This window comes from Daldinia loculata (assembly GCF_022478755.1).
Source record: "Daldinia loculata strain CBS 113971 unplaced genomic scaffold F4817scaffold_19, whole genome shotgun sequence".
NCBI classification, from domain to species: domain Eukaryota; kingdom Fungi; phylum Ascomycota; class Sordariomycetes; order Xylariales; family Hypoxylaceae; genus Daldinia; species Daldinia loculata.
This window is the reverse complement of record NW_026054873.1, coordinates 338530-364400: the sequence shown is the minus strand read 5'-3', so window position 1 is coordinate 364400 and position 25871 is coordinate 338530. Positions and strand designations below refer to the sequence as shown.

Sequence of the window (25871 nt, the reverse complement as noted above, 5' to 3'; positions counted from 1 at the left end):
GTTAAAGGGGGGGCTTCATTATATGTTCCTCTTACCTACTCTCAGTTGGTGGAAGTTGGGTTGTTCTGGCTAGGGTCTGTCTGGGTTGGGCGTTGAGTAATGTCGGGTTTGGATATCAAGCGTGGATTGGCGGGTTTGAAGCAGGGGAGTGAGGAGGCCACATGAGTTTGAACAAATTAGCGGTTTAATAATATAAAGTGCTGTTCTGTTCAGTTATTCGTTTACGCGTCCCCCTTGTGTCGTCTATTAACTTGGCTAACCTACATGGTTATGCCCATTGCATAGGTACCTTATAATTCCCCGTCGACGAGTTGCTTATAGAATAGCAATTGCCACTTACAGCTACCTTAGATACTCCCGCGGTCTGACCTTAAGAGGTAGAGGGCCTTGTCTCATGTCGGTCTGGAGTGTCGACGATGGACGTATTCAGCGAGGACGCATACACTTTTATAATATCGACTTCCCAAATGCTTAAGTCGTAGTGCGATGTGGTATATGTAATCTGGCCTAAGGCTACATACCTACCTTTAGGTAGGTAGCTATCTCGATACTAGCCTAGCATCCTGGTAGCGGTGCGCGACTGAAGAGCTACATTAGGTACCTAATAGGGTAGTTGTGCCTGAGGAGTGTTACTTGGTGCTTATTATCCCCAACCCGAGATCGCTAGCAGCACGTATATAGGTAATTAACTCTACAGTAGTTGGGTATTAGAAAATGCGTTCAGTTCAGTTCAGTTCCTTCTCCGTTGGATCGGTGATATCTCTTCGGTTGGCTATCCAGTGCCGTTTCATAAAGGAAGGGAAGGGCTTTTAAGAGTTAATGATATGATAGGCTTTACCCTTAGGGCTCTAGGTAAAGGGTATACGTTTCACGGGCTTTGTCGTCGGTGCTTTCTGTCGAGTATGATAAGAGATGCTGGGGTCCAAGCTGTGTTTGAGAGGAGCTATGTTAGTGAAAATACCTGAGGTGCGCTTTGTTTATGAGGTTGTGTTATTATTATTATTAGAGTGTTGGGTTTTAGTAAACTGGCAAGTTGTATTGGACTTTAGAGCCACATTGGGGGGGTCAACTACGCAGTTAAGACCTATCACTTATGTAGTCTCTTCATCTAAAACATCTAGACTTCTTGGTATTGTATTAGTTCTAGTTGACTCGTCTTATATCCCGGGTCTGGTTATCTTATATATCTACAATATTGGAGTAGTTAGCTCATTCGGTTCATTACGGGATCGTTTATTCTACATGGAAATTCGTGCTAAGAAGCTCTTTAACATCCTCATGATATGCGACTACTTATTAATAGTGTTTGAAGGATACTGTTGTGTTGTGTACCTACCTCACACCAGCCTTCTATCAAGCCCTATAGGCCCCCCGAACACAGGTAGTCAGTCTCGCATGCCGGACCTCCCCTCGTAGACCTATCCTCGCGTCATTTTATCTCCGCTATCGCGAGAAACAAGAACCTTGATGGAAGGAAAAAGAATTTCAGCAGTGGTTCGGTGTGCTTCGCTGTGTAGCCAGAATATATGAGGCTCTACTGCTTTCTAGCTGGGCGTTAGGCAGCAGTCAGCTTGACTCAGAATCTTCGGTAGCTCGACGGCGCCTAGATTTCCTGCGTCTGTAATATGCATATTCACCGACTGTTACACCAGCATGCTGATAATCAGCATGTTAGCAGTCGGTTCCAAGACTTTGCCTGCCGAGAGTACTGCTACATACCTCACGATCCTTCCGACGAGCGGTGAATCTACCTTGATTGAAAGAACAATGTCGGCCGTAAGACAACTCCGCCGGCCGTGATCACCACATGGCATGTTTTTTCCCTTCAAAATTTCCTGGTGACCTGTGTCCGAAGTGAATCCGGTCAAGAGTGGAGGAGATTATAGATGATTGCAGTGACGTTACGCGGCTGCGTGCCACCGGGATTCAAGTGTCTAACGAGGGTAATCAGAACTATAGCTTTATAAGAGGGACGTGACATCTCTAAGCCAAATGTCTTTATGAATTGAGATATCTATCCCGCCTGTCATAAACTTTTGGGAGGGTCTGATATACTCCACAGGCAATTATATTTCTCCCACTTTACCGTGAGATTCATGGTGTAACAGGTGACCTGCGATGATATAGGTAGAAGAGACGCCGAATTGGTACGGATTACGCGGCTACAACATATCGATAATTCCGGTAGGGAAACGTCCTATACTGCCGTAATCTCCAATGGTTCTCTTACCCTCCGCGGGTGTCTCTTTTCCGCTTCCAAGAACTTCCTCGTCTTATTCCATCTCCAAGGTGTCATGACGTAGCTGCGATTGTCAGCATGCGTCGGTTTACGCCTATCAGAACGCGGATAGGAACGGGTCAATATAAAAAGCAAGCAGGCACGTGGATAATCTGTCTCGCTGGCGGTTTTGCATCTTTGTGAGATGTGATAGGCTGTGATAGGCTGAGGCCGGTCCGGCAGCCGGAGGCACTCGGGTAGTTTGGGCCATTCGTACGTGGATTGGTTCTGTCATCTAATCAAAAATTCTTTACTAATACGGGGGGCAATTACCAAGCCAGTTATGCGTGGTGTTGACAGCATAACAAGATCATTATCCCGGATTCAGGGGCATGTCTCCTGCGGATGGCCGGAGGCTGCAAGATATTAAAGATGAATTTCCTGCTGGCCTCCGCGCGCTTACGTTTCTATCTAAAGCTGTCGTCGTACTGTTGGGAAATACAGCAGTCCTCAAGCCTCCTCATAAGGGAAGCTGATCCGCTCGTCTTCCCATTGGAGAGGTTCAAATGAGAACCATGGCTTTTAATCCGGCAAATGATAAATGATAGGAAAGATAGAATTTTGCAATTGCAAAGAGATGTAGGTAATGTTGTAGCAGGCATAATATTGGTTACGTAGTGGAGATTTTCAGGGGCAGCTTAGGGAATGAATATATTAAGACCAATGAGAACGTCGAGCTAATATTACTCTTTGACTAAAGGAATGATTGGAAAGGAGAATTTCAGTTAATATGATTACTACTTATTAGCTTGTGTATGTGTAATATGTGTAATATGGCTAAGATATATTTTAATCGAGCGGGTGAGGTTATTTACAACGTGGTGGTCGTTAAAATAGTACGGGACTGAAAAGAAAAAAAACTTGAAAAATTATCTGTGCGAACTTCGAAGGTGGGGGAAGACTTAGCAAGCCTGGAGAAATCTGAGTGGTATAACCCTGGAGTAATAGGTACCCAATACCCAATTCGATGGAGACCTAATACCTGTACTTCCCTAAGACTTCTTAATAAGTTCCAAGTACTTCATGTAGCAGGAGGGGCGGCAAGCGTGGCAGCGGCTACCTATGAACCTACGCCAAGTACTAGGCCTACCAAGTACAATGCTCAAAAGTACCTAACTGTACCTACTTTCAAGGTGGTTAAAGTGGGATTCAGCTACAAATTTGAAAAAGCTACTAGGTTAAGGCGGTGACCACTCTCGACTCATGTGCCTTCGGCTTGCCATGTTCAGTGAAATTTTAGCTTCAATTCCGGTTGGACCCTGCTTTTTAACAATACAATAATATCGCATCTATCGTCATACCCTAAATGCTATTTCTATAATTAATGAGATTGTCTTGTTTGTTTCATCTAGTTCCCATGCATCCTCCACGTTCGATTTTAAATAATTACCGATCGTTTTTTCTTTCAATTTCTGTCTCATCTGCTGCACATTCCAATTCCTTCTAGTCATACATTGTGGGGTTGTATTATCCCCTTGTCCCCAATATAGCCATATATGCCTGGGTAGTTGCATATAGACCAACAAAGCCTTTTGAACCGGCACTCGTATAATTTTTTTTTTAAAGAAGCACGTAAGACCGATGGATGTTATGTCACATAAAAACTGGTAGACTGAGCCGCTTGGCTATGTGCCAAAAAAAAAAAACAACAACCATAAAATAGACTTGGCCGGGTTGCCCTATCAAGATGGAGGCATTCCAAACACGTTTTCAGTTGACATTGAATGCGACCTGTATGAGCGGATGAGCGCGTACCACTATACATACAATACGTACATGCCTAAGCACAGTACCTAACCTTCAAGTACCCGCCAAATCTCTAAGCCATAATGAACGTTGAAGCAGGAGCGAGATTTGAATTTTAGAAAGCGGGTAGATTAGTGTATCGAGTCTAATGCATATAGGTACCTGTCTAAACTTTAGCAACCTTGTCGGATTCGTTGATCTAGTATTCCGTATAAATATCAAAGTTTGATAGAGGTGCGCGTTCAGTATACCCTAGCAGCCCTAGGTACCTAATGTCTGTAGGTATGTCCCACGCTAGTACGAAGTATGTTTTGTACAGTTAGGTACCTATCTTAAGTACCTAAGCAAGTATTACGGTACTGATATATTGTACTACTCAGCCAGAAAGAATACAATGGAATACATGGAATACCTTATGGTATTACATGACATTACCTACATGGGCCCTTTGCACGTCCACGACCTTCAAAAGTGCCCCGCCATTTTCGGACGGCGCAAAAATAACGAGTAACCTTTAGAGTCAGTCTAACCTCACATAATTTTTTAAAACCACCACAATTGGGTGCAGCTACGCAGCTGAGCCATCATCATCACAAACTTGTATTTTCGGCGGTTGACTGCCTGTTATTTTTCTTCCTCCTTATTCTCAACCTTCCCCTTCCTTTCTATCGTCGAGTCGACCCGGTCGAACGGGCACAACCCGAGTCCTTGCCGAGCAAGAAAAAAAGATCAACGTCATTCTCGTCACCCTCTCAACATCAATAAATACAATAACAACAGATCAGCATAACGCAGCATACTAGGAATCAATCATGGATGCCGCAGCCGTTCGGGCTCGCATCGCCGCCACCCTCTCCGCCGATATCAACGTGCGAAGAGCTGCCGAGCTCGAACTCAAGCAGGTATGTTTATCGAGGACTATTGTTTGCTTTTGACAATGCCATGCCATGTCATGCCATGTCATGCTGGTTCACGCCGTGTTCTGCCGTTACGGCCCGTGAGTGTTGTGTCATGCTACGCAATGCGATGCGATGCGCCAACTTCCAATCCGCTTCTTCCACTTTAGATGTTTAACGCGTTCGTTCTCGAGTTACAATTGCTAATATAACACTACTTGGTAATGATAGGCCGAAGGCCATCCTGGCTTTATCGATGTCTTGCTCGATGTCCTGACTACCGAAGCCGATGACTCTGTTCGACTTTCGTGTATGAACATATCTGTCCATGTCTACCATCTCGAGTCCACCCTGCTGATACTGTTGATCCTATAGCCGTCATTTATCTCAAGAACAGGACGAATCGAGGCTGGTCCAAAAGTGACCATTATCCCGACGATCCGCAGATAACGGAAGATGAAAAACAACGCTTTCGCGAGCGCGTGCTCCCTATCCTTACCGCTTCTCGCGGGCCTGTCCGCCAGCAGCTGTTACAGCTAATCCAGCGCATCTTACACTTCGATTTCCCTAGGAAATGGCCAAGCTTCATGGACGCCACCTTGCAATTACTGCACGCAAATGACCCCCCTTCCGTTCTTGCCGGCCTGCAGTGTCTCCTTGTCACTTGCCGCGCCTATAGATTCAAACCTCAAGATGATGTTAGGGGGGATTTTGAGAAGATTGTCGAGGCTACCTTTCCGAGACTCCAGCAGGTTTGCAATGAATTGGTCAACCAAGAAAGCGACGAGGCCGGCGAGATGCTACATATCGCCCTCAAGGCTTATAAACACACAATCTGGGTAAGTCTACTCTATACGGTCTGGGTTCCACTCGTTCGAAGACGTCTCTGACCTGAAAATTAGCTCGAGCTCTCTCCATTCTTGAGACAACACGACATAAATATCGGCTGGTGTACCATTTTCCTGCAAACTGTGTCTAAGAAGATGCCCCCGTCGGCTATGAATGAAGACTTAGATGAACGCGAGACACATCACTGGTGGAAGGCTAAGAAGTGGGCCTACTTCAACCTCAATAGGCTCTGGATCAGGTTGGCATTGCCTATGGAATTGGTGGTAGCTGTTTAGGATTACTGACGAACGAGTATTAGGCATGGCAACTACACGGGCACCGCTTCGAAGAACGACGAGATGTCTAGGTACTCTAAGGAGTTCGAGAGTACTATCGCACCCGAAATCCTCAAGCATTACCTCCAGGAGATCGAGAAATGGGTTTCTAAGACGTCCTGGCTTAGCAAACCGTGTTTATCGTACACGCTTATTTTTCTGGACGAATGCTGTCGGCCGAAGTCTATGTGGAGCTTGATGCAACCCCATCTCACCAACTTAGTTACTCATCTGATATTCCCAGTTATGTGTCTAAGCCAAGAGGACGTGGAAAAATTCGAAGACGAACCCGAAGAATATCTTCATCGGAAGCTAAACTTCTACGAGGAAGTTTCAGCCCCCGATGTGGCGGCCACTAATTTTCTTGTTACCTTGACCAAGGCTCGCAGAAAGCAGACCTTCGATATCTTACAATTCGTCAATAGTGTAGTTAACGAGTACGAGCAGGCGCCTGAGGATAAGAAGAATCATATCGCAAAGGAGGGTGCTTTGAGGATGATTGCTACTCTGGCGCCGGTTCTCCTAGGCAAGAAGAGCCCGGTTGCCGACCAGATCGAATATTTCCTGGTCCGTTACGTCTTCCCCGATTTCAAGAGCCCTCTAGGTTATCTGCGAGCCCGTGCCTGTGACACCATCGAGAAGTTTGAACAGCTCAACTTCAAGGATCAGAACAACCTACTCCTCGTTTATCGGCACATCCTAGACTGTATGGCTGATAGCGACCTGCCCGTCAGAGTCACGGCTGCGCTGGCACTGCAACCTTTAATTCGACACGATGTTATCCGCATAAGTATGCAGCAGAGCATCCCTACTATCATGCAACAACTCCTCAAGCTGGCCAATGAGTGTGATATCGATGCATTGGCCAACGTGATGGAGGACTTCGTCGAGGTGTTCGCAGCCGAGCTAACCCCGTTCGCTGTAGCTTTAAGCGAGCAGCTAAGGGATACCTACCTCAGGATTATCAGCGAGCTTCTCGCCAAGACTAATGGTCGTGACGATGACGATTTTGGTGATTACCTGGACGACAAAAGCATAACTGCCTTGGGTGTTCTGCAGACCATTGGCACTCTAATCCTAACATTAGAAAGTACTCCTGACGTGTTACTGCACATCGAGGCTGTTCTAATGCCCGTCATCCAGGTCACCTTGGAGAACAGGTTATACGGTAAATATAGTTGACGTTCTACCTCTGGTCGTTTGGTTAACTAACATTATCTTAGATCTCTATAATGAAGTTTTCGAAATAATTGACAGTTGTACCTTTGCCGCGAAAAGTATCTCGCCCACTATGTGGCAAGCCTTCGAGCTCATCCACGGCACATTCAAATCCGGCGCCGAGTTGTACTTCGAGGACATGCTGCCAGCCCTGGACAACTTTGTGCAATACGGTGCTATCCAACTAGCCCAGAAACCAGAGTACGTCCAGGCTCTATACGGAATGGTCCAAGATATGTTCCTCCAAGATCAGAAGGTCGGAGATGTCGATCGCATCTGTGCGTGCAAGCTTGCGGAAGCTATGATGTTAAGTCTACGTGGTCATATTGACCAATCTGTCACGGGGTTTATCACCACGGCCATGACGGTGCTCAGTGGTCAAGAAATCAGGGTCAAGTCGTATAAGATCCACCTGATGGAAATGGTTATAAATGCCATTTACTATAACCCGCTCTTGACTTTAGCTATCCTAGAGAACAAGGGGTGGACCAACAAGTTCTTCAGCCTCTGGTTCAGTAACATGGATCATTTCAGCCGAGTGCACGACAAGAAGCTATGCATCGTGGCTATCGTTACCTTGCTAAGCTTGAACGCAGACCAGATCCCTGCGAGTGTCAGCGTCGGCTGGCCAAGGCTCTTGCAAGGCATTACTGGTCTCTTCAAGACGCTACCCACTGCCGTAAAGAACCGCGAGGAAGCATTGAAGGAAGACTTTACGTACGACTCGAATGATTACGGGTATGAGGACGAGGACGAATGGGCCGATGAGGATACCAGCTGGGCCGTTGAGGAAGGAGCAGAAGGAGACCAGGGAGATGCTCGCGATGAGAGTACGGCTTATCTGGAATTCCTCAACGAGGAAGCCGCCAAATTCAGCCAAATCGAGAACCAACATGGGGGTCTCGTTGACGAGTCAGATGACGAACTTGGGGAAGACAGCGTCTCGCTTGAATCGCCTCTGAACAAGGTTGAGCCTTATCAACTTTTCCGAACTGTCTTAATGAGTGAGTCCCTACATATTAATAAGCATTCCCTTCCTTATTTGTGGTTGCTAACCCGTTTTCACAGAGATGCAACAAGAAAACCCACAACTCTACTCTAATCTCACTTCGAGTTTGTCGGCGGATGAGCAAGGCGTTATTCAAAATGTCGTCCACCAGGCTGAAGTCAATGCCCAAGCTGCTATGCAATTGGCAGCCCAAGCGGCACAAAATCCCCAAGGGGTCTCGGGAGTACCGGATAGCGGGGCCAGATAAAAACGACGCTGACGTTCATTTTGAGATCACGTAAGGAAAATTAAGTTTAGAGATGGCTTCAATATTCGTGAGACTCGCTACTACTATAACCTCGTAGTTGTTATGCCAGGGACGCAATGCTGGCTTTCTACAACTGTCAAGCTGGTACACGAGGTGGCATTATCGATGGATAGTTGAAGACGGTGTCAGAGTTTATAGCGCAAAGCTGCGATGATGAGCATTTTGGGTATACGGGCATGAACAGCGAGTTCGGTGCAATTATTAGTAGTAAATAGGTAGGTAAGAGGCCCTCATTGATGGCTATTGAGCAGTACCCCTGGAACATGGAGAGGAAACTGGGGAGGATATATCCGGAGGCTGCACGACGATACGTTTGACGACGGGCCAAAGATGGATGGACAGAGCGGCGATTGGCCCCCGGGAAGCCAAAAAGATTTCAGATGGTGCAAACATAATATCCCCGCAACGCCCCCAAGCTAGCCGCAGAGACAGACACTCGAATTTGACCGTATAGTTAGTTCTTTTCATCCCTTTCAGGGGGTTCTTCGTGATTGGTGGTATACGGCTTGTGGATGGAGTACCTATTTTGTAGCGGGTGAGCCTGTAGCAAGCAAACAGTTTAAATGGACATGAACTAAGACCCTGCGGAAGCGAAGGGCCGCCTAGTTAAAATTCGTCATTTTCAAGAGACAAAGCTACACGTTCCTGTAAATTAGTGAGCCAGGAGGTGAGTAGGTACGCATAGATGTAAGATACATGAGTACCTACATATGTACATTGTGTAAGAAGAATAATCAACTTGACTGTGTAAGTGAGAGGGTAGATAGGAAGTACCAGACCAATGAAGGATGTCCTCTTCTTAGCGGTAAATAGACGTGTTGTGTATATATAATTCACGAGGTTACTAGTATCAAACTATTTTCAGCAATAGGAAGATTTGCTTCGAAGCTGAAAATGTTTGGGATACGTTTTGGAACTCGTGTGTGCGCCCTCATAGCTGTTCGATATAAAACGGAGAGCAAGATATAATATTGAAGACTTATGCTTGCTTTGTTACGTTAGAATATATATGGACGGTGAACCGACATATCGCGATGTTTCTGGTATCTTGGGTGTAGGTATCTTGTTTATATTATATCAAGTCTGGTATGATCATACTAAAGTCTTATTTCTTACGGACATATTTAATAAGCTGACATGCATTTATTTTTTCATTTAGAGACCGCTAGCTTTCTTCTTCGGCGTAGATACATCTAACCTAGTGTATTGTGTGCTTCACAGTGGAAGTGTTATGTATTACCATCTCAGTCCATTTATACTTATAGATCAGGCAAGATGTTACGACAAGCATGGGAAGTCAGCCCCTTTCCCCTTAAACACTTTACCCGAATAACACGAAACAGTAGAAATATTTATATGGAGTCTATTATGCTTTATCGGTCCATACATATGCTGGATAGGAGTGTTAGGGTCAGGGATTCTCCTGGTGGGATTCGTGGAGACATGTTATAATTAAGATATAAGTGGTAAATACAACACCATCTATCACGTACGACCATAGGATCTGGAAAACTCGGGATCCCGTCCGCTCTCCCTTAGATAAGCCGGATACCGCCGGATTAGTAGTTGGGTCGGTGACGACCAGCGAATCCCCGGTGTTGTACGTTTTTTATATTTTTATATATTTTTTTATATCCATTTTATATTTTGGCCTTTTTCTCTTAGATGCTCTTATGGGCTAGTTATCTCGTACTTCTAAAACCTTCATCTCACATAAATCCTGTCATCGACATTAATACGGGCTTTGTAGCAACGGGTGATAATATGGGTTTCTTTTTTGTGGATGGTTAATGTCACGATAGTATCCTATCGAGCTCTAAACATGGGTCATCTTTTTTACTTTAACTAACTACTCATCTAACAAGTAAGAATAAAGTGCCTCGCTATTTCCTCGTTGAAGTTGAACTTGTTCCAAGATCTTACCTATGGTAATTAATGCTTTATCCTTTACATTTCTTAAGAAATCTAGTGCCACGTCTCTAGTTGAGTGGAGTAGAGGTGACCTAGGCGTTGGAGCTTAATGGATGAATAATTGCAAATGGCGGTATCATTAACTATCATGGTTTAATGAGATATTTGATCTCTTAATAGGTAGCATGCGAAGGGTGTTTCCTTTGGATATGTATCTAAAGTTTGCGTAGAGAACCACATGGTCTGATGGTACAGGATGGCACAAGGGACTTTACCTAATGAAGATAGTTAACTAGTTAGTGGATATATATATCAAAGTAATTTAATTGACTACCATCACGTGATGGAGAAATCAGATTTTCCATCTCTGCTTCAGGTCGGATGGTGTAGTTGGTTATCACGTCAGTCTAACACACTGAAGGTCCCCAGTTCGAGCCTGGGTTCGATCATTTTTGATTTTTTGCACTCGAGTATAACATACACTATTTCTACTCTAGCACTCTTTTTAAAGCAATAATGCCTTTTTACCGCTCGTCCCACTGATGATCGATAAGTTCATCCTCGTTATATACATGGTAGAATGCAAACTCCAAAACAGCCCCTCCAATGCATAATCTTAGTATGCCTTATCATCGTAATGTTGACGTCCATAATGACACCGTAAGTAAGTAGTTGATATTCGTCTTGTCTTTATATTTGCCAATATCCCAGCTGAAGCGGGGGTGGGGCTATACCGCTCTCCTTCATATATGCCATTAGAGGATTACTTCACTAGTGGAGAGCGATGAGACGTGAGAAGAAACAACTCATAATATAAAAATTGAGGCTTTCAATGGTCTATTGTAATTGTACAGATTTATCCACCACGGTCACCTCGGCCAGCCTAAACTAATATGCTAGCTAGTAGATACCTACCTAGACACTGGAATATATAAAAAATTAAATAAAACGAACGAATGGATAAAATAGAAAAAGAAATGCATCAGCCGCGAATCGAACGCGGGGCCCATCGAATATGCTCATGGCAACGATGGATTTTACCACTAAACCACTGATGCTTATTGGATTGACGATTTTGCTTGGAAATTGTTCCTATATTCTTAATTTGTGAGCTTCTTCTCCGATTGGCTCTTCTGAGCCCTAACCCTCAGTAGGTACGACATATTGGGTGGCATAGTGGGTGGTGCGGGGCATCTCCGCTTGACCTTGGGCGGGGGCAAGGGAAAGAGAAGAAGGTAATAAATGCTCTGTTCCTGTTACATGAAGCCTCTAATCTAGACTTACGATATGGGTAGAACTATGAATGGAATTGAAGTTTAAGATCTTCACTGAACCCTGTAGTCTTCTTTTAGGTCTCTCAAGAGAGGAACTAAGATCGTCATGGACTTATGGGTTTGGTTAATCCATTACGGTGTGACACAGTAGACCTCGTGTCTACGTCATGTTGTGACGTTGGTAGAGTTTAGGGGATACATAGATCGTCCTCTTTATATATGGTGCTGTGGTGGGAGTTTGGCTGTAGAGGAGGTAATTCCTTAACCCCCGCGATTGAACGTAGATCGCCTTGGTTAGAGTTGTTCATCGGCACTGTATCTCCTAAAGAAGTCGTGGTGTCGTTACTAATAATTGGTTAATATTATGGTAGCATCATTTCTTGCTTGGTTAGAGAAGCTTTCTGCTTTCCAAGTTGGTAGGTTGGTCTGCTTTGTACCGTGTAGTAGATCCAATAGACATAAGCAGGATGAAGTCGATTCCGATATTGACAACAGTGGCAACGATAGCCGTTGCACAAATTGGATATGCTGTAAGCTATTCACGTCTATGGTCACTTACCCACGTTACGTTAGGTAGTTTCAGCGAGCTAATATGGGTGTCAGAGCGCGAGCTTCAACGTCCGCCAAGTATCTAGCACGTCGACGTCGACTGATACGCCAACGCCTACCCTACCTGTATCGGACTCTGTAACATCTACCGGGTCGGTGTCTTCTGCTAGCATAACCTCAGAGCCTACAATCTCATCAAATCCATTTGCGAATGTCTCGTCGGTGGGGACGCAGACACTCAGCGGGATCAGGCCTTCGGTAGCTACCGCGAGCTCTTTGATCGAGTCTCTAAGCCTGTCGTCGCCGAATGCGGCCGCTACGCCCGTCAGATTCGGGGCTGGCGTGCTGGCTGGTATATTGGGTGTAGCTGCTGTATTATGAGCTGGCGGTAGCTCGGACGGATTCATTTAGTAGCTATGTCTTATGGGGCCTTGCTCATATTCAAGTTGGTTAGTTGTAGCTAGAATCCGAACAGGATAGCTTACGAATAACGAATAACCCAAGGAATTGGTTAATTCTGCTGCTATATTTGATTTTAATACGAGCCTGGATCTGGTGGACTAATATTTTATCTTCATGGTGTTTTTAGGACTTTTAAACGTATTTTGCAAGAACCTTTAACTGTCCTCTAACATGTGAAAGACGTAACTTACTATGTAGGTGCCTTAGTCATCCCCATAGAACTAAATTCCCCACATAAGCTTTATCAATCTCTCCATCATCCAACTCTTTATTAGCCATCATCGCGAACCAACCCGTATTAAGTCTTTACTTCTACCACATTAATCGTCGCATTATTTCTCAACACACCAATTCCGCCTCTATTTTCTATTTCTATTATTGTGACAATAAGAAGCCCAAATCAACCCAAAATAGACATCGAAATGCAGCAATCCCCACCTCCTCTCCCGGCAGACAACGAGCCGAAATACGGCGGCTTCAGTCGCTTCGAGGTTGAGCTCGAGGTGCGTATACCCTGATCTCATCTTCCACACCACCCCGTATGGTGTGCCAATGCTAACAAGAAAGGCTCTCTAGTTCGTCCAATCCCTTGCGAACCCCTTCTACCTAAACCACCTCGCATCCCAGAAGCTCCTGAACGAACCAGCCTTCGTCGCATACCTCAGCTACCTCCGATACTGGACCCGCCCGCCCTACATCAAGTACCTCATCTATCCGGGCCCGACCCTGAAGCACCTCGAGCTGCTCCAAGAAGAGCGCTTCCGACAAGATATCATCAGCCCCGAGTTGGTGTATGCGCTGGCTGCCGAGGGAGCTAAAGCGGCCGTGGACTGGCACAAGGAATAAGTAGGGGGAGAACGAATTTACTTAGGCTGGTAGTATCATAGGGGCTACACGTGCTGAGTTGGGTTGATATTATATCAAGACATAATGTAGGTAAAAGCAGTAAACTACACATCGGAAGGGATGAAAGCAAATTGGGTATTGGGTATCGGGTATCATGATTCCTGGACGGACATCTCGACACTAGGCCATCTACATTAAAAACTCAAGACCAAGAACTCCAGGACCCTTCGTAACGCCGTCGAGAGCCTTCCAAAACGCCAGGCAGTAGAGTTACCGACACAGACCCTCCTGTTACATATACAGGTATCTAGTTTTCCCTCCATCTATGGCCGCACGTCATGCACTACATCGCCATCAGCATCGTCTCATCTCGTCCCGTCTTATCAACCCCACGATAGCGACAACAAACAAAAAAACTTACCTTGAAGAAACTAGTCATAGGCTCGTCGGCACTGCGGATCTGGATCTGGTAGAAGGCAGCCTCCTTACCGCTGCAGGAGGAGTTGTTGCACTGGACGGGCGTCTTGTCCGCGTTGTCCCAGGCCCCGGCGCCGCCGAAGACGTCTTCGCGTTCCTTCCGCTTGAAATATCGTCGCGAGTACATGTTCTCTTCTATGAGATGCTGGTACGGGCATGTGCGACACTCGAGACGGTTGCGCCCGGCCTCCGCCGACATGGACACCGTTAGGATGTTTGAGCACTGCGGACAGACTGCGGATTGAGTTAGTCGTTACCGTAGTTGGTACGCATACAGGTAGGCTAGAAACACCTACAGAGCAGCATGGTGACTTAATAAAACCTGTATGTGACGCTGGTTTTTATGAAATATCTAAGTGAGTTTACGGGTAGATCAAGTGAGTGAAGTAGGCCTAGAGTGAAGTGAATGACTGAGAAAGTAGATGGATTTCTAAATTTTGGTGGAGCTCCGGCAAGATGCATTAACACTGGAGCGATATGGGACCTTGCAGATACATGATAGGTACTTCAGTCCATACCTACGTACATATGTACTTCCAGTCCCGCCGGAATACGCTCTAACTATTTCCCGAACCACCCCGCGGTAGGTAGCTAGGGCTGTAAGTTCCCAATCCAGCGAATTTACGGATTACATAGTAGAAGACGCGTGGGTTAGTGGGCTGTGGTGGGGTTTCAGGTATCGTAAGGAGTTCAAGGGACGTCACAGCCTCCTTTACGGCGCTTGCTCTTCCCAAGCTTGCTTACCTTATCTAACATTATACCGTTAGGCGCTCTGCCGTACAATCACCATTATTAGAAACAAGAAACAAGAAACAAAGCTGGCTGGCTTATTTCTGACGACTACGTATGTAATTGGGCTTAGTTAGCTTCTTCGTATTCTTCTTCTTCACACTCTGTCTGTTCCATTAAAAACCTAACTAGGTGACAGGTCTTGCCTATTGATTACTCTCCTCCTGAATCCGAAACTAAAAGAAATACAATAGAAAGAATAGTCTGCTGCCAGCCGGGTTCCTTCCTCCTCTGCTTGACGAGTTTGTTCTGCCCTGGAATACAACGGAAGCAGATCGCATAGCATATTACAGCATAGCACAGCATATCATAGTATAGTTTGGTAGAGCAGCCTAGCATGGCGGATGATCACGAACACGAGGTTAGATAGCAGTCCTACAGTCCAAGATTGGAAAGCCAACTGACTTATTGCTTGCAACAGGGCGCCTCCGTAAAGGAGCGGCTGATCGAAGCCTGCCGAAGGAACAATGTCGACTTACTCCACGATGTAATCTCGAATTGCAAGTCAGACGAAGAAATCTCCGCCCTCCTCAACACTACTACAACTGTCATGGGTAATCACCTCTACCACGAGGCTGCCCTACAGGGAAACTGTACGTCCTCCAGCTTGCTCAGACTCATATTACATTAATCAAACCCCTTAATCCTCCCCTCAAAAACACAAACATAAGAAATCCATCACACAGTATTAACACCTCCACCCCAGACGAGATCATCGACACACTTCTGGACCAACCAGATTTTGAATGTGATCCTCTAAACCGTATCGAAGGGGACACGCCCCTGCACAGCGCCATCCGCTGGATCAACAGCGAGCCCCCCGCCCAGCGCGAATTCGGCAACGCCCTCGTACAAATGATGCTCGAAGCCGGATCGTCCACGCGCGTGCGCAACAAGGCCCGACTAACACCCTATCAACTCGTCGACCCTTCTAACACCGGCCTGCGCGACCTCATCCAGAAGCACGAGTATGCCGAGTTGAACGCGGGCGACTTTGTCGACTCCACGTCTGCACCCCCCAAAGAGAACAAGAAGGCGGTGGCGAGTTCGTTTGTTGATGTTAGGCAGGAAGATAATGACGATGATGATGATGCCGAGTTCTCCGGCAGTGACGATGAAGAGCGTGCCGAATGGGAGCGTAGGCGCAAGACCAAGGGCCGGTAGAAGAGAGAAGAGAAAGATGAAAAGACGAAAATTGATTGATATGAGGCAGAAAGAGGGATAGGAGACGCAGAGGGCCACACATATAGACACGCCTTAAGACGTAGGCTTGCTCTGGTCTGTCGAGAAGACCATGAGCATTGCTCATACAATGCGTATGCACATTAAGTCACCATCCTTTGTGTCGTTCTCCTGTGCAGATGATGACAGGAACGTGCACAAACAATCACCAGACAAACGGCGTAGATAAGGTTTTTTTTCTCTTGATAATCCGTTGCTAAGCTCCTTCCAAATTCCTCCAGCTCGATATCGGCATGTACATCATAGGGATATGTCTATATGCATTAGCCGAGCCAAGTAGGTACACGTAAAGCGTGAAGTCGTTAGCGCAGTTGCCGATGCGGAGATCGTTGAAAGAGATCACTGCAGCATCACATAATCCATCTCCTCCCACATGGTGAAACGTCTCCTATGACTTGAGGAAAATTAGTGCAAAAGGGAAAAAATGACTAGATGCAATAAATAAACTTGGAGCGTAATTCTAAGTAGTGAAACGAAAAGAAGTCCACTTGTGACATTCGATAATCTTCAACCAGTTCCTGGTTGCTTGAGAGGCCTAAGGGGTGCTATAGCAAGGCGAAACGAGATAGAATTGCTGATGATGATAAGTGAAGCTTTGCCAGTAGTTGGTCCTTTAGAACTTGCTGTATGTGATAAAGTCTAAACTGTGGAAACATCATCACTCTCAAAGCCGTTGGTGTATTCAGATGGTGCCGGATTGTTAGTAGACTCAGCACTGCCTACAACGGTTCCAGGACAGGCTACAACTTCTCCAGTAGCACGGGATTCGAACTGGTCTTCTTCTCCATTATACCTAATGGCAGTCCATCGATCAGGGACCTTTCCAGTAGTGGTAGATAGGGCGCGCTGTTCTTCATCAGGGATGGTATCTGGCCTGATGTGTCGACAAGTTAGGGCAAATCGATGTTTTCCACGTGGCTCGACGGCATGCTATCCAAATAAGTCAATTCATGGACTAAAAAAGCAAAGGAACTATTGCGAATACGTACGAGATATAGTTTCTGGATTTGTTCTCCATGCATGACCAGCATGTCACCATGCTTCAGCTTCACTGACAAGAACGACCCTCTCTTCTTCTTGCCTAAATCTATCGGGTCCCCAATATCTATTCCTCTCTTGGGGGAAAATTTTATCACCGAAGGAGAACCAAGGGAGAGCGATGCAACATTTGGCCCAAGTTCTTTCTCTCCGTCGTCGTGGGCCTAAGATATATATTAGTACTCCTATGGAAAAGACCAGTTTGGAGAAACACATACACTGATTTTTGACTTTTCGAAATATCCAAGAACCAGCTGCTCATTATACGCTTCGAATGTGCTTGGTATGGAATCTCCTGGGACGTTGATTTTCTCGTCCCGGATGAGTTTACCCGAGGCTTCAACGGCTGCCTTTCCTCCCCAAGTCAGTCGAAGAAGAGTCTCTAATATTGGAGTGGGTGCGTCCTCGAAGCTAGTTGTGGTTTTTACAACCACTCCAAATTTGTACGGAGCACCCTATAAGAGTGTTAGTTATGATATTTCGAGTCGATCAAACCTAGGGACTTACGAAATTCCCAGAGAAGTGGGAGGTCAATTCTTCAACTCGACAGCCTACGGTAATCAGTATTGGTCAACCTAAACAGAGCTTCACATCCACTCACCAGGATTCTTTGCTGGTCTTCTCTCTAGTTTTAGGTCTTCCTTTTGCAGATGCAAATACAGGTCGTTAAGGCCACCTTCTCTTGAAATGGCCTCTTCTGTAGGCCTAATGCGGGTGATAGTCCCAATGTAACTATTACCATCCTTACCATCCTCATCTGGGAGGAAAAAAGTCTTGAGCTTCTGTCCTCCTATAGTCGTCTTGTGAACTTTAACACGATTATTGTAATGGGTAATAGGAGCAGCTTTTTTGCTCTTCACCTTCTTGTTCTCATCCTTGATACGATCGAGGGGAGTCATCTTGATGGGGACTGTATGTGTGAAATCGCATTCTGCATTCTCACAATACCAGCCATCCCACTTTATTCTCCTGCTGCAACAGCCGCACTTAGGACAAAGGATTCCTTGTTTATACTCTTTTTCGCTGCCAAATGTGTTCTTTCCATCAGAGGGTAGAGCAGGAATGCGTTGATCGTCGATCGGAATACCGCTGTACTTGGTTCTCTCTCGTAAGAAGGTGACGTTGTACTTTAGGTCGTTGACGTCCAATAAGGTAGCGAACTCAAAGAATCTCGGGCATTGAGTATTAAGACAGGTCCAACCTTGCTCGAAAATCTCCTTGCTCGGGTTTTGGCAAGTCGTGCAAGCGCTTGATGTGCAGGTGTATTCACCAACCCCAAATTCACCTGCTTCAGGAGCACTAACACCTCTTGGAGCCCACCAAGATCTGCTAGTTAAGACGGCCTTTTCTAAGCGGACCATATAAATCGTCACTGTTGGTCCCTGGGGTTCCCTGGTTTTTTCTTGCCAGATGTCTGTAATGTGAAAGTAGTCGAGAACATTATAGTGATGAGGAGGTTTGACCGGGAACAAATTGTTGCGCGCTCCTAAACCTTATTAGAATCTATCTTCTAACAAGGGCGATACATGTATTATAGAACTTACCGGCTACCATCACGAAAGGATGCTTTGCCTCCCAAGCTTGCATCAAAGCCTTATAATTCTTGCCATCTTCCCCTTGATCTTCGGTCCTGACCATCTTCTTGGTAACCGGATCTAGAACTCGACCACCACCACTATTTCTTACGTTAGTTTATTTCCAGCATAGTAGATTATATTGAAACTTACATTGAAGTAATTATAACCTCACTAGAAAAATGGTCACGCGTCCCTACAATTCCATCTATAAGCATACCTTTAGGCATTAGCCCCGCTGTGTACACGCTGCCTTGATGCGATTTGAAATATGGCAGTGCATCATTTAAGGCCGCTCTCTTTTCGGCCCAGGCCAATGGCTGACCATGTGGTTCTGGCTTATTCGCATGTCCCTCAGCAGGATCGATGGATGTACTGGTGACAGTGTTGGAAGCGGTCTTTCGCTTGGCAGATTTTACTCGACTTTGGGTCACTCGGTCGGACTCAACTTGATGGAGCTTTGGGATCTGGAAGACGTCGGACGTATTCTCGTCTTCCTCTATTTCCCCGTACTTTCGCTTCAAAGAAGACTTCACCGGACTATGTTCAGCGATACCTATAGCATCGTGGACTGGTATATTGTCGGCGACAGACATATGTCCAGGGTCAGGTATAGGGTCGGCGACGGACGTATAACCAGAACTAGGTATAGGGTCGGCGATTATCTTCTCCATAGTAAATGACATAGCTTGTGCTATAGCGTTGTCGAAGAATCCGGCTATCTTTTCACAATATGCTATACAATAGACAACTAGAAGACTATACTGAAGGCTTCTAGTACCTTATGTCTCTTAGCAGCGCTAGCAATAAGCCTTAAAGACTAGGTGTACTAGAGAATACTTAATTAGAGTTAATTCACAGTCCAAGATATTATATAGAGAATGACGCGACTAGGGTATGGACATCAATATAGAATGGTAGGTCTATACAAGGTGTATAAGGTTGATGGATAACATGTATATCATCATGAATGTGTTATTGCTCAACAGCGCCAGTATATGGCTTGTTAAATTGTGAAGCTGCAAGGTTCATAGGAGAAGAGAGGGTAGTACAATAGATAGTGGAGAATGTGTAGGCAAATGTTGCGAAGTGGTTAATATTGTATTAGGGGGAGTGACTCAGCTATGAGCTTGTAAACAGGATAATAATTGTGTAGTAGGAAGCATGCTGGGTCAAAGGACTATTGATCACGTCTGTCCCCTGAATGCGACAAGCGTAACAAGTGCGACAAGGTGCCAGTGGGTATTGACAGGACTAGGAATGATGTTTTCTCCATGAAGGAAATAGAGAAGCAGCGTGCCCACAAAACATGTGTCTTAAGCGGGAAGGAAAGTGCAAATGGGGGCATAGGAGTGGAAATGCTAGGTCTTCAGGGAGATTCGTATTGGACAGAGACTTACCAAGTTTTGCAAGATAGAGGCAACAAAATCCTACTTCAACTCCTGGATGATACTATCAAGGAAGCAGTGTAAAACCTGGATAGTGTAGAGTTGGTACAGGAAGTGTTGCTGTAGTTAGGAGGGTACCGAAGATGATTGAATGGTGTCCTGTGATGTGGCGCTGGTATTGCTGGATTGGCAGCAGCAAAGGTAGAGTAGAAGAGAGAAGTGTAGGACTGCCCTTGTGAGAAGTAACGACCTGTATTGCACGAAAGATGATATACCTTTGTCGTAGGCAGAGGATGTTTAGCATGCAGAGGGTTAGGCGACACAGTCACGAGGGTTGGAGATGGATTGACTCAAAGGGGAGAGAATAGTAATAGGAGAATGAATGATGACCACTTAGACTGATTGGTAGTCAAGATTCTAGAATGGGTTTCAATACGCGATTTGGAATAACGAGAAGAACGAACTGAATGTTGGTGAATTTTTGATTGAAGGTGGTGAATGTTGGTGGATGTTTTGTGTTTACGATTAGCGAAGCAGATCCTATTTGGGAATAGATAGGGGAGAGAACTATATCTAGGGCAACGTCGACCCGTCGTAGGAAGGAACGCACTGCAGCCCTGTACTAAACACGCCTGCTTGCCCAAGCTAGGTATGTTAGGTACCTTCTATGGAAATAGCGAACTGCATCATTTTGAAATGGGTAAGTGCTAATTCTTATGACCTCTAAGAAGACAGCTGTGCTATTGGACATTGGTTTTGAGATTGATTCTAGCTCCATTAGATATAACTTGAAACTTTTATATGATGAAATACAAAATACAAACATTGAGTGTCTGTTGAACTAAGAGCCATATATAAATATATATAATTGAGTAGTGTCTAAGTGATTTGGTAGATAATCTTGTCATATCAGAGGATTTATTAGGGGTCTTTATATGACCATATGGTCATGATAGTATGACTCTGAGTTCTTACATACATGCTTGCACTGCCTACAAACTCCTTCTTTGGCACCTATGGCCATGCTAGCAAGCTGATCCTTTTTGTAACCATACTTTGGGAGTGACTAAGATGCCAAATATTTACTATCTACTATCTACATGTATGAAGAAAGCTTAGCCGTAAAACCCTGGTTCTTGGATCTTTACATGATTACTCACAGTTTTGGGAAGCGACATCGCTTGGTCATTTCTGGGTCATGTCTATTTTAATATCAAAGTTTGTTAGGTAGTTACGGTTGGCCTTGATGAAAATCTAGGTATTGGGAATCTATTGAAAATCTACATGAATGATAGGCAATAATTCTCTGGCAATAGAGAACTCCTGGTATTTTCTCTTTAGCAATATTTAGTAACATGTCCCTGTAATGAGTTCTCAAAGGTGTACCAGACTTGTGTTCTAGGGTATCTAAAGTCTGTTGCATTGTTGCTGAAGTCGCGACGCGTGAAGTCGGGTGTTTATCTACCTAAGGTAGTGATGAAAGGTAATCGTTATCTGGTTTAGACTACAAGAATTTCTACTCCATTCTAAACTTCTCTTTGTAGAAAAGGAAAAATAAGGCTGTATGAATATTATCATTGAACCAAGTAGCATTTATGCCACGGGACGTTCAGCCTTGCACAATAAGAAGGGAGGCTCAAGTCGTACCTGCAGATAGGGGGCGAGACAGGGGTCTTCGTGACTTACGTTCCTCAACAATATTATTGTGGCTTTGCAAATTGATCTAAAGAAATAATACCTAGGTCCTATTGGTTCCTGATGTAGGGACGCAAATGCCAAGAAACCCCCCGTTGTGCAACCGTGCTTCTAGCCGCTTTTCTGGGGCTAAGCTGCCCCGGTAAGCGTGTGGGTACCTTGCCTCAACCGACCGACTCCGAGGTCCTATATCGGGTACGTACAATGGGCTACCTTTTACATAATCATCGTGTACATCCAATGTAAAAAAAGGGGGGACATTATATATATGCTTGGCTTTTAATTATATATAATTTATACGTGTAGTACGGGAGACCTGAATAATGGCAGGAAACCGATTAAACGTTTAAATGGTAAAATGAAAAGTTTTATAGATCGGACTATCTGGGATCATTCGGGGGTACCTCAAGTAACCTATGTAGTGTACTCTTACCCCGGCTATTTCACCGAGAGATCTCCACTCGGGGGATACTAAATTGATCATGCGGGGGGTCATGAACATCAACATGGGACGCTGTGGGGACTACGGAGTTTAGCTCAACGGGAATAAATAGACCCTTACTTTATAGGTCAATTCTTCGGCATCTAAAGTCGTACGTATTAAGCCATCGATCGAATCCGCCGATGTTGGCCGAGGCTAGCTACACATTTCTTTCTAAAGTCAGCCTCCCTTTGTGACACTCTCAAGCTAGTACTTCTTTGTTTTCAAGAGACCGTATACCCGCAACGTTCCCTTAATCTTGCAAGCTTCACTCAACTTCTTCGACACGTGGAAACGCGGAAACGTGGACGTAGGTAATTAAGCACTCCAACGAGCAATTTGTAGCAAGATGGTGTTTACCCCACCGGTTTGGGTGCCTCAGTTACCCTTTGGTATGTCATCCGCTTCCCTTCTTCCCCATAAGAGAATAATAGTATTTACAAGAGCTTTTAGACCCCCCGGACTCCATTCCGATTCATGAGTTCTGGAGCAGTGAGAAGTATGGGAGGCAACCGCTCGCGAGGTCGCGGAATCCCTACACCTGCGGGATTACGGGGAAGACATATACGGCCGCTGAGATGACTGAGCGCTACGAGCTCCTAGCGCGATCGTTAGCGAAGCGTATGGGCTGGAGACCAAACGAAGAGACGCCTTGGGATAAGGTCGTCGGCGTTTTCTCTTTCAACTCGGTAGGTAGTTTAACTATTCTTTATGATGATGGTGATGGGGGCACGAACGTTGACCGACTTTTTAGATTGACTACATGATGTCTACCTTCGCGGTACACCGCCTCTCGGGCATCGTAACGCCAGCAAATGCTATGTATTCAGCAGCCGAGCTTGAACACCAGCTCAAGTCAGCTGGTGTCAAAGCTCTGATCACGTGCATCCCACTACTAGATACAGCATTGAAGGCGACGAGAGCATGTGGCATTCCAGACGACAAAGTATTCGTTATGCGAATACCCGGGGAATCAAAACCAGTTCCTTTCAAGAGTCTCGATAACCTCATCGATGAAGGCCGGTCTTTGGCGGAAGTCGAGCCGTTGGTCTGGGCGAAGGGGCAAGGCGCTCGACAAGTTGCGTACCTGTGCTATTCTAGCGGTACTTCAGGTCTCCCCGTCAGTTTATCCTCCCTTTTCTCAGAGAATTGTTTACTAAACCTCCATAATAGAAAGCCGTGATGATCGCGCACCGAAATGTCATTGCGAATATGATGCAGATCCGATGGCATGAGGATCCAGGTAGAAAGGCCAAAGGCATCGAAACCCAAGTCCAGCTCGGTCTTTTGCCACTAAGCCATATCTACGGGCTGGTAGTAGTTGCACAAGCGGGGACGTATCGAGGAGATGCCGTAATCATCTTACCCAAGTTTGAGCTGAAGACCTTGCTGGAAACTATCCAGAGATACAAGATTAATTTTTTGCATATTGTAGGTGTCACATGCACTCAGTCTTATGATTAGATTCTAACCATGGTGTATAGGTCCCTCCTATCGTCATTCAAATGTTGCGGAATATGGAGTTGTGTGCCAAATACGACTTATCCAGCGTCCGAATGGTGTACACAGGGGCCGCACCGCTTGGTGCCGAAACGCACGAGGATATGGTGAAGGCCTTCCCGTTTCTAAATGTCGGTCAGGGCTACGGTATGACAGAAACAAGTACAGTTGTGACTAGCACGGGTGAGAACGACGTGATGATTGGAACATCGGGATCTCTTGCACCCGCTTCCCGGGCCAAGTTAATAGGCGAAGATGGCAAGGAGATCACCGAGTACGAAAAGCGTGGCGAACTTTGGGTCCAGTCGCCCTCGGTCACATTGGGTTATTTGAACAACGAGAAGGCAACATCTGAGGCTTATGTGTGGGACGACGACGGCCGCTGGATACGGACAGGAGATGTGGCAGTTGTTCGGAAGTCACCGGCTGGGCACGAGCACATTGCTGTTGTGGATCGGTTGAAGGAGTTGATCAAAGTCAAGGTGAGATACTATCTATGTGTTTATTATGCTCTTAAAAATACTGACCAGAATCAACTTAGGGCCATCAAGTCGCGCCAGCAGAGCTAGAAGCTCATCTCCTCAGCCATCCAGACGTCAATGATTGCACGGTCATCCCAATACCGGACGAAGCATCCGGGGAGGTACCGAAAGCTTTTGTCGTGAAATCCGCCTCGGCAGCATCGAGGCCGGACGATGAAGTCGCCCGGGAAATCAGCAAGTGGGTTGAGGAACACAAGGCTAGGTATAAGTGGTTGAAAGGCGGAGTTGAATTCATCGATGCGATACCCAAGAGCCCTAGCGGGAAGATCTTGAGGAGATTTTTGAAAGATCGGGAAAGAGAGAAGAGAAGAGCCATGGGGGCGAAGCTATGAGATGTGTTGAATGGTATGGACTTGCCTCGTAGCATGACTGTTACTTTCACGGTGGATTATATTGATCGATTCATTATTGGTGAAGCTTGCGTTTTTTTTCTTCTCATTCATTGATGCTACAAAGCGAGCACCTATACTAGGATATTCCTAGCATAGTCAAATCCAATGGGACAATTAGAGGTATTAAGATTTATTTCTTGCCCTTCTGCTTCAAGTATTCCTCTTCCTCCGCTTGTAGATCTGCATCGATCTTGGCGCCTTTAGAGGGTTCATTGCCGTGTAACTTGGCCTGTAATGAGAATTAGTGGGCAATTTCGCCGTGGGATAATTGATTTGACTTACAGGCAATGTCGGGTCCTTCTTGGAAGCCTTGGTCTCTGGGTCGTCTTGCTCTTCGCGGTTTAACTTGCGCTGTAGGTCATTAGCTCTATCATCTAGTTCTCTTAGGAGTAGTCGTAAGGAAATACCTCTTCATTAGCTAGGCGGTTGGCAATGGATCGCTCGTCCTCTGCGAGAAATGTTAGACGTTGTTCTTAAATATCATTTTTATACCATGGGGGTAAATCTTACTAGAATCGTTGGGCTGATGCGAATTCTCTACACCCTCTTCATACCGGGGACGACCTGGAATCTCTGAGTCCTTCAGGTTCCTTTGGTCGCCGCTCTCATAGACGGAGCTTTGACCAACATTGGAGTAACCAGACATGTTGAATGTGTGTAATATAGGATACTAGATACTAGGTATATAGAGAATATAGATTGAATTCTTTAATAGAGGAGCTTTGCGAGATGTTGTAGAATTGGATGAGTATGAACTACGAAAACCCGAGACCTGCTACCTACCTAGATAGCTTAGGTTGAGCTTTTATAAGAGTCTTTCCATGCGCCTTGCTACTATTACCTACGTCATTAGGTGCTAGATCACCTTATCCAGATTGTCTACATAAAATGCGTTGACAAGTATTGCCGTGGAGAGGCTGCTTGCAGTTGTGATGTACTTCGACGTCATAGATTGATCCATATGTACATACATATTGTTTTCTTTGAGGCTACGGGGCTGACGTGACGGGCGTACTTTAAGATATAACGGTACCCCCTGAATAAATGGACCCCCTCGGAGGGATTGACCCGCTATCTTTCCTTACGTAAATGCA

The 25871-nt window shown here is 45.5% G+C and overlaps 8 protein-coding genes and 2 non-coding genes across 10 annotated transcripts; 5 read left to right on the top strand and 5 right to left on the bottom strand.

The window, feature by feature from the left end:
* The first annotated feature begins 4645 nt into the window (after positions 1-4645).
* On the top strand, positions 4646-8913 carry F4817DRAFT_75447 (importin-7). The gene is made up of 7 exons (XM_049307867.1): positions 4646-4926; positions 5152-5230; positions 5296-5759; positions 5823-6007; positions 6068-7251; positions 7307-8305; positions 8370-8913. Exons 1-7 carry the CDS (start codon positions 4837-4839, stop codon positions 8555-8557), a joined length of 3189 nt encoding a protein of 1062 aa, XP_049159934.1. The 5' UTR covers positions 4646-4836; the 3' UTR covers positions 8558-8913.
* Positions 8914-10903: 1990 nt separating this feature from the next.
* Positions 10904-10977, top strand: F4817DRAFT_t79. Its single transcript has one exon. It is a non-coding gene; the product is annotated as a tRNA-Val (tRNA).
* Positions 10978-11506: 529 nt separating this feature from the next.
* Positions 11507-11586, bottom strand: F4817DRAFT_t77. The gene has a single exon. It is a non-coding gene; the product is annotated as a tRNA-Gly (tRNA).
* Positions 11587-11747: 161 nt separating this feature from the next.
* On the bottom strand, positions 11748-12947 carry F4817DRAFT_335204 (uncharacterized protein). Its single transcript, XM_049303002.1, has 2 exons — positions 12406-12947; positions 11748-12332 (listed from the first exon to the last, which is right to left on the bottom strand). The coding sequence occupies exons 1-2, from the start codon at positions 12756-12758 to the stop codon at positions 12191-12193; spliced, it is 495 nt and encodes a 164-aa protein (XP_049159933.1). The 5' UTR covers positions 12759-12947; the 3' UTR covers positions 11748-12190.
* A 119-nt stretch (positions 12948-13066) lies between these two features.
* F4817DRAFT_75422 (SOH1-domain-containing protein) lies at positions 13067-13760 on the top strand. The gene is made up of 2 exons (XM_049307866.1): positions 13067-13316; positions 13390-13760. The coding sequence occupies exons 1-2, from the start codon at positions 13236-13238 to the stop codon at positions 13657-13659; spliced, it is 351 nt and encodes a 116-aa protein (XP_049159932.1). The 5' UTR covers positions 13067-13235; the 3' UTR covers positions 13660-13760.
* Positions 13761-13798: 38 nt separating this feature from the next.
* Positions 13799-14614, bottom strand: F4817DRAFT_75419 (uncharacterized protein). The gene is made up of 3 exons (XM_049307865.1): positions 14433-14614; positions 14081-14370; positions 13799-14002 (listed from the first exon to the last, which is right to left on the bottom strand). Exons 1-3 carry the CDS (start codon positions 14440-14442, stop codon positions 13967-13969), a joined length of 336 nt encoding a protein of 111 aa, XP_049159931.1. The 5' UTR covers positions 14443-14614; the 3' UTR covers positions 13799-13966.
* A 163-nt stretch (positions 14615-14777) lies between these two features.
* Positions 14778-16427, top strand: F4817DRAFT_335199 (uncharacterized protein). Its single transcript, XM_049303001.1, has 3 exons — positions 14778-15286; positions 15347-15518; positions 15632-16427. Exons 1-3 carry the CDS (start codon positions 15263-15265, stop codon positions 16087-16089), a joined length of 654 nt encoding a protein of 217 aa, XP_049159930.1. The 5' UTR covers positions 14778-15262; the 3' UTR covers positions 16090-16427.
* Positions 16428-16447: 20 nt separating this feature from the next.
* F4817DRAFT_364589 (uncharacterized protein) lies at positions 16448-19453 on the bottom strand (the record flags this gene model as incomplete). Its single annotated transcript, XM_049306772.1, has 7 exons — positions 16448-17097; positions 17157-17369; positions 17424-17660; positions 17713-17756; positions 17807-18691; positions 18750-18880; positions 18933-19453. 7 exons carry the CDS (start codon positions 19451-19453, stop codon positions 16807-16809), a joined length of 2322 nt encoding a protein of 773 aa, XP_049159929.1. The 3' UTR covers positions 16448-16806.
* Positions 19454-22692: 3239 nt separating this feature from the next.
* Positions 22693-24717, top strand: F4817DRAFT_315131 (acetyl-CoA synthetase-like protein; the record flags this gene model as incomplete). Its single annotated transcript, XM_049300494.1, has 6 exons — positions 22693-22735; positions 22797-23032; positions 23098-23463; positions 23517-23774; positions 23828-24325; positions 24385-24717. The coding sequence occupies 6 exons, from the start codon at positions 22693-22695 to the stop codon at positions 24715-24717; spliced, it is 1734 nt and encodes a 577-aa protein (XP_049159928.1).
* F4817DRAFT_75360 (uncharacterized protein) lies at positions 24646-25502 on the bottom strand. Its single transcript, XM_049307864.1, has 4 exons — positions 25288-25502; positions 25185-25225; positions 25060-25128; positions 24646-25006 (listed from the first exon to the last, which is right to left on the bottom strand). The coding sequence occupies exons 1-4, from the start codon at positions 25421-25423 to the stop codon at positions 24908-24910; spliced, it is 345 nt and encodes a 114-aa protein (XP_049159927.1). The 5' UTR covers positions 25424-25502; the 3' UTR covers positions 24646-24907.
* Positions 25503-25871: the final 369 nt, after the last annotated feature.

What these genes read in the sequence shown, in the direction of transcription:
- F4817DRAFT_75447 (XM_049307867.1), top strand. Translation starts at nt 4,837, where the DNA reads ATGGATGCCGCAGCCGTTCGGGCTCGCATCGCCGCCACCCTCTCCGCC. An exon ending in CTCAATAGGCTCTGGATCAG is followed by an intron (nt 6,008 to 6,067) that starts GTTGGCATTGCC and finishes AACGAGTATTAG; the next exon opens with GCATGGCAACTACACGGGCA. An exon ending in CTTGGAGAACAGGTTATACG is followed by an intron (nt 7,252 to 7,306) that starts GTAAATATAGTT and finishes ACATTATCTTAG; the next exon opens with ATCTCTATAATGAAGTTTTC.
- F4817DRAFT_335204 (XM_049303002.1), bottom strand. Translation starts at nt 12,758, where the DNA reads ATGAATCCGTCCGAGCTACCGCCAGCTCATAATACAGCAGCTACACCC. An exon ending in CGGACGTTGAAGCTCGCGCT is followed by an intron (nt 12,333 to 12,405) that starts CTGACACCCATA and finishes TGAATAGCTTAC; the next exon opens with AGCATATCCAATTTGTGCAA.
- F4817DRAFT_75422 (XM_049307866.1), top strand. Translation starts at nt 13,236, where the DNA reads ATGCAGCAATCCCCACCTCCTCTCCCGGCAGACAACGAGCCGAAATAC. An exon ending in GCTTCGAGGTTGAGCTCGAG is followed by an intron (nt 13,317 to 13,389) that starts GTGCGTATACCC and finishes AAGGCTCTCTAG; the next exon opens with TTCGTCCAATCCCTTGCGAA.
- F4817DRAFT_75419 (XM_049307865.1), bottom strand. An exon ending in CTATGACTAGTTTCTTCAAG is followed by an intron (nt 14,003 to 14,080) that starts GTAAGTTTTTTT and finishes ATGGCGATGTAG; the next exon opens with TGCATGACGTGCGGCCATAG.
- F4817DRAFT_335199 (XM_049303001.1), top strand. Translation starts at nt 15,263, where the DNA reads ATGGCGGATGATCACGAACACGAG. An exon ending in CGGATGATCACGAACACGAG is followed by an intron (nt 15,287 to 15,346) that starts GTTAGATAGCAG and finishes TGCTTGCAACAG; the next exon opens with GGCGCCTCCGTAAAGGAGCG. An exon ending in GGCTGCCCTACAGGGAAACT is followed by an intron (nt 15,519 to 15,631) that starts GTACGTCCTCCA and finishes CCTCCACCCCAG; the next exon opens with ACGAGATCATCGACACACTT.
- F4817DRAFT_75360 (XM_049307864.1), bottom strand. Translation starts at nt 25,423, where the DNA reads ATGTCTGGTTACTCCAATGTTGGTCAAAGCTCCGTCTATGAGAGCGGC. An exon ending in GCATCAGCCCAACGATTCTA is followed by an intron (nt 25,226 to 25,287) that starts GTAAGATTTACC and finishes CATTTCTCGCAG; the next exon opens with AGGACGAGCGATCCATTGCC. An exon ending in ACCGCCTAGCTAATGAAGAG is followed by an intron (nt 25,129 to 25,184) that starts GTATTTCCTTAC and finishes AATGACCTACAG; the next exon opens with CGCAAGTTAAACCGCGAAGA.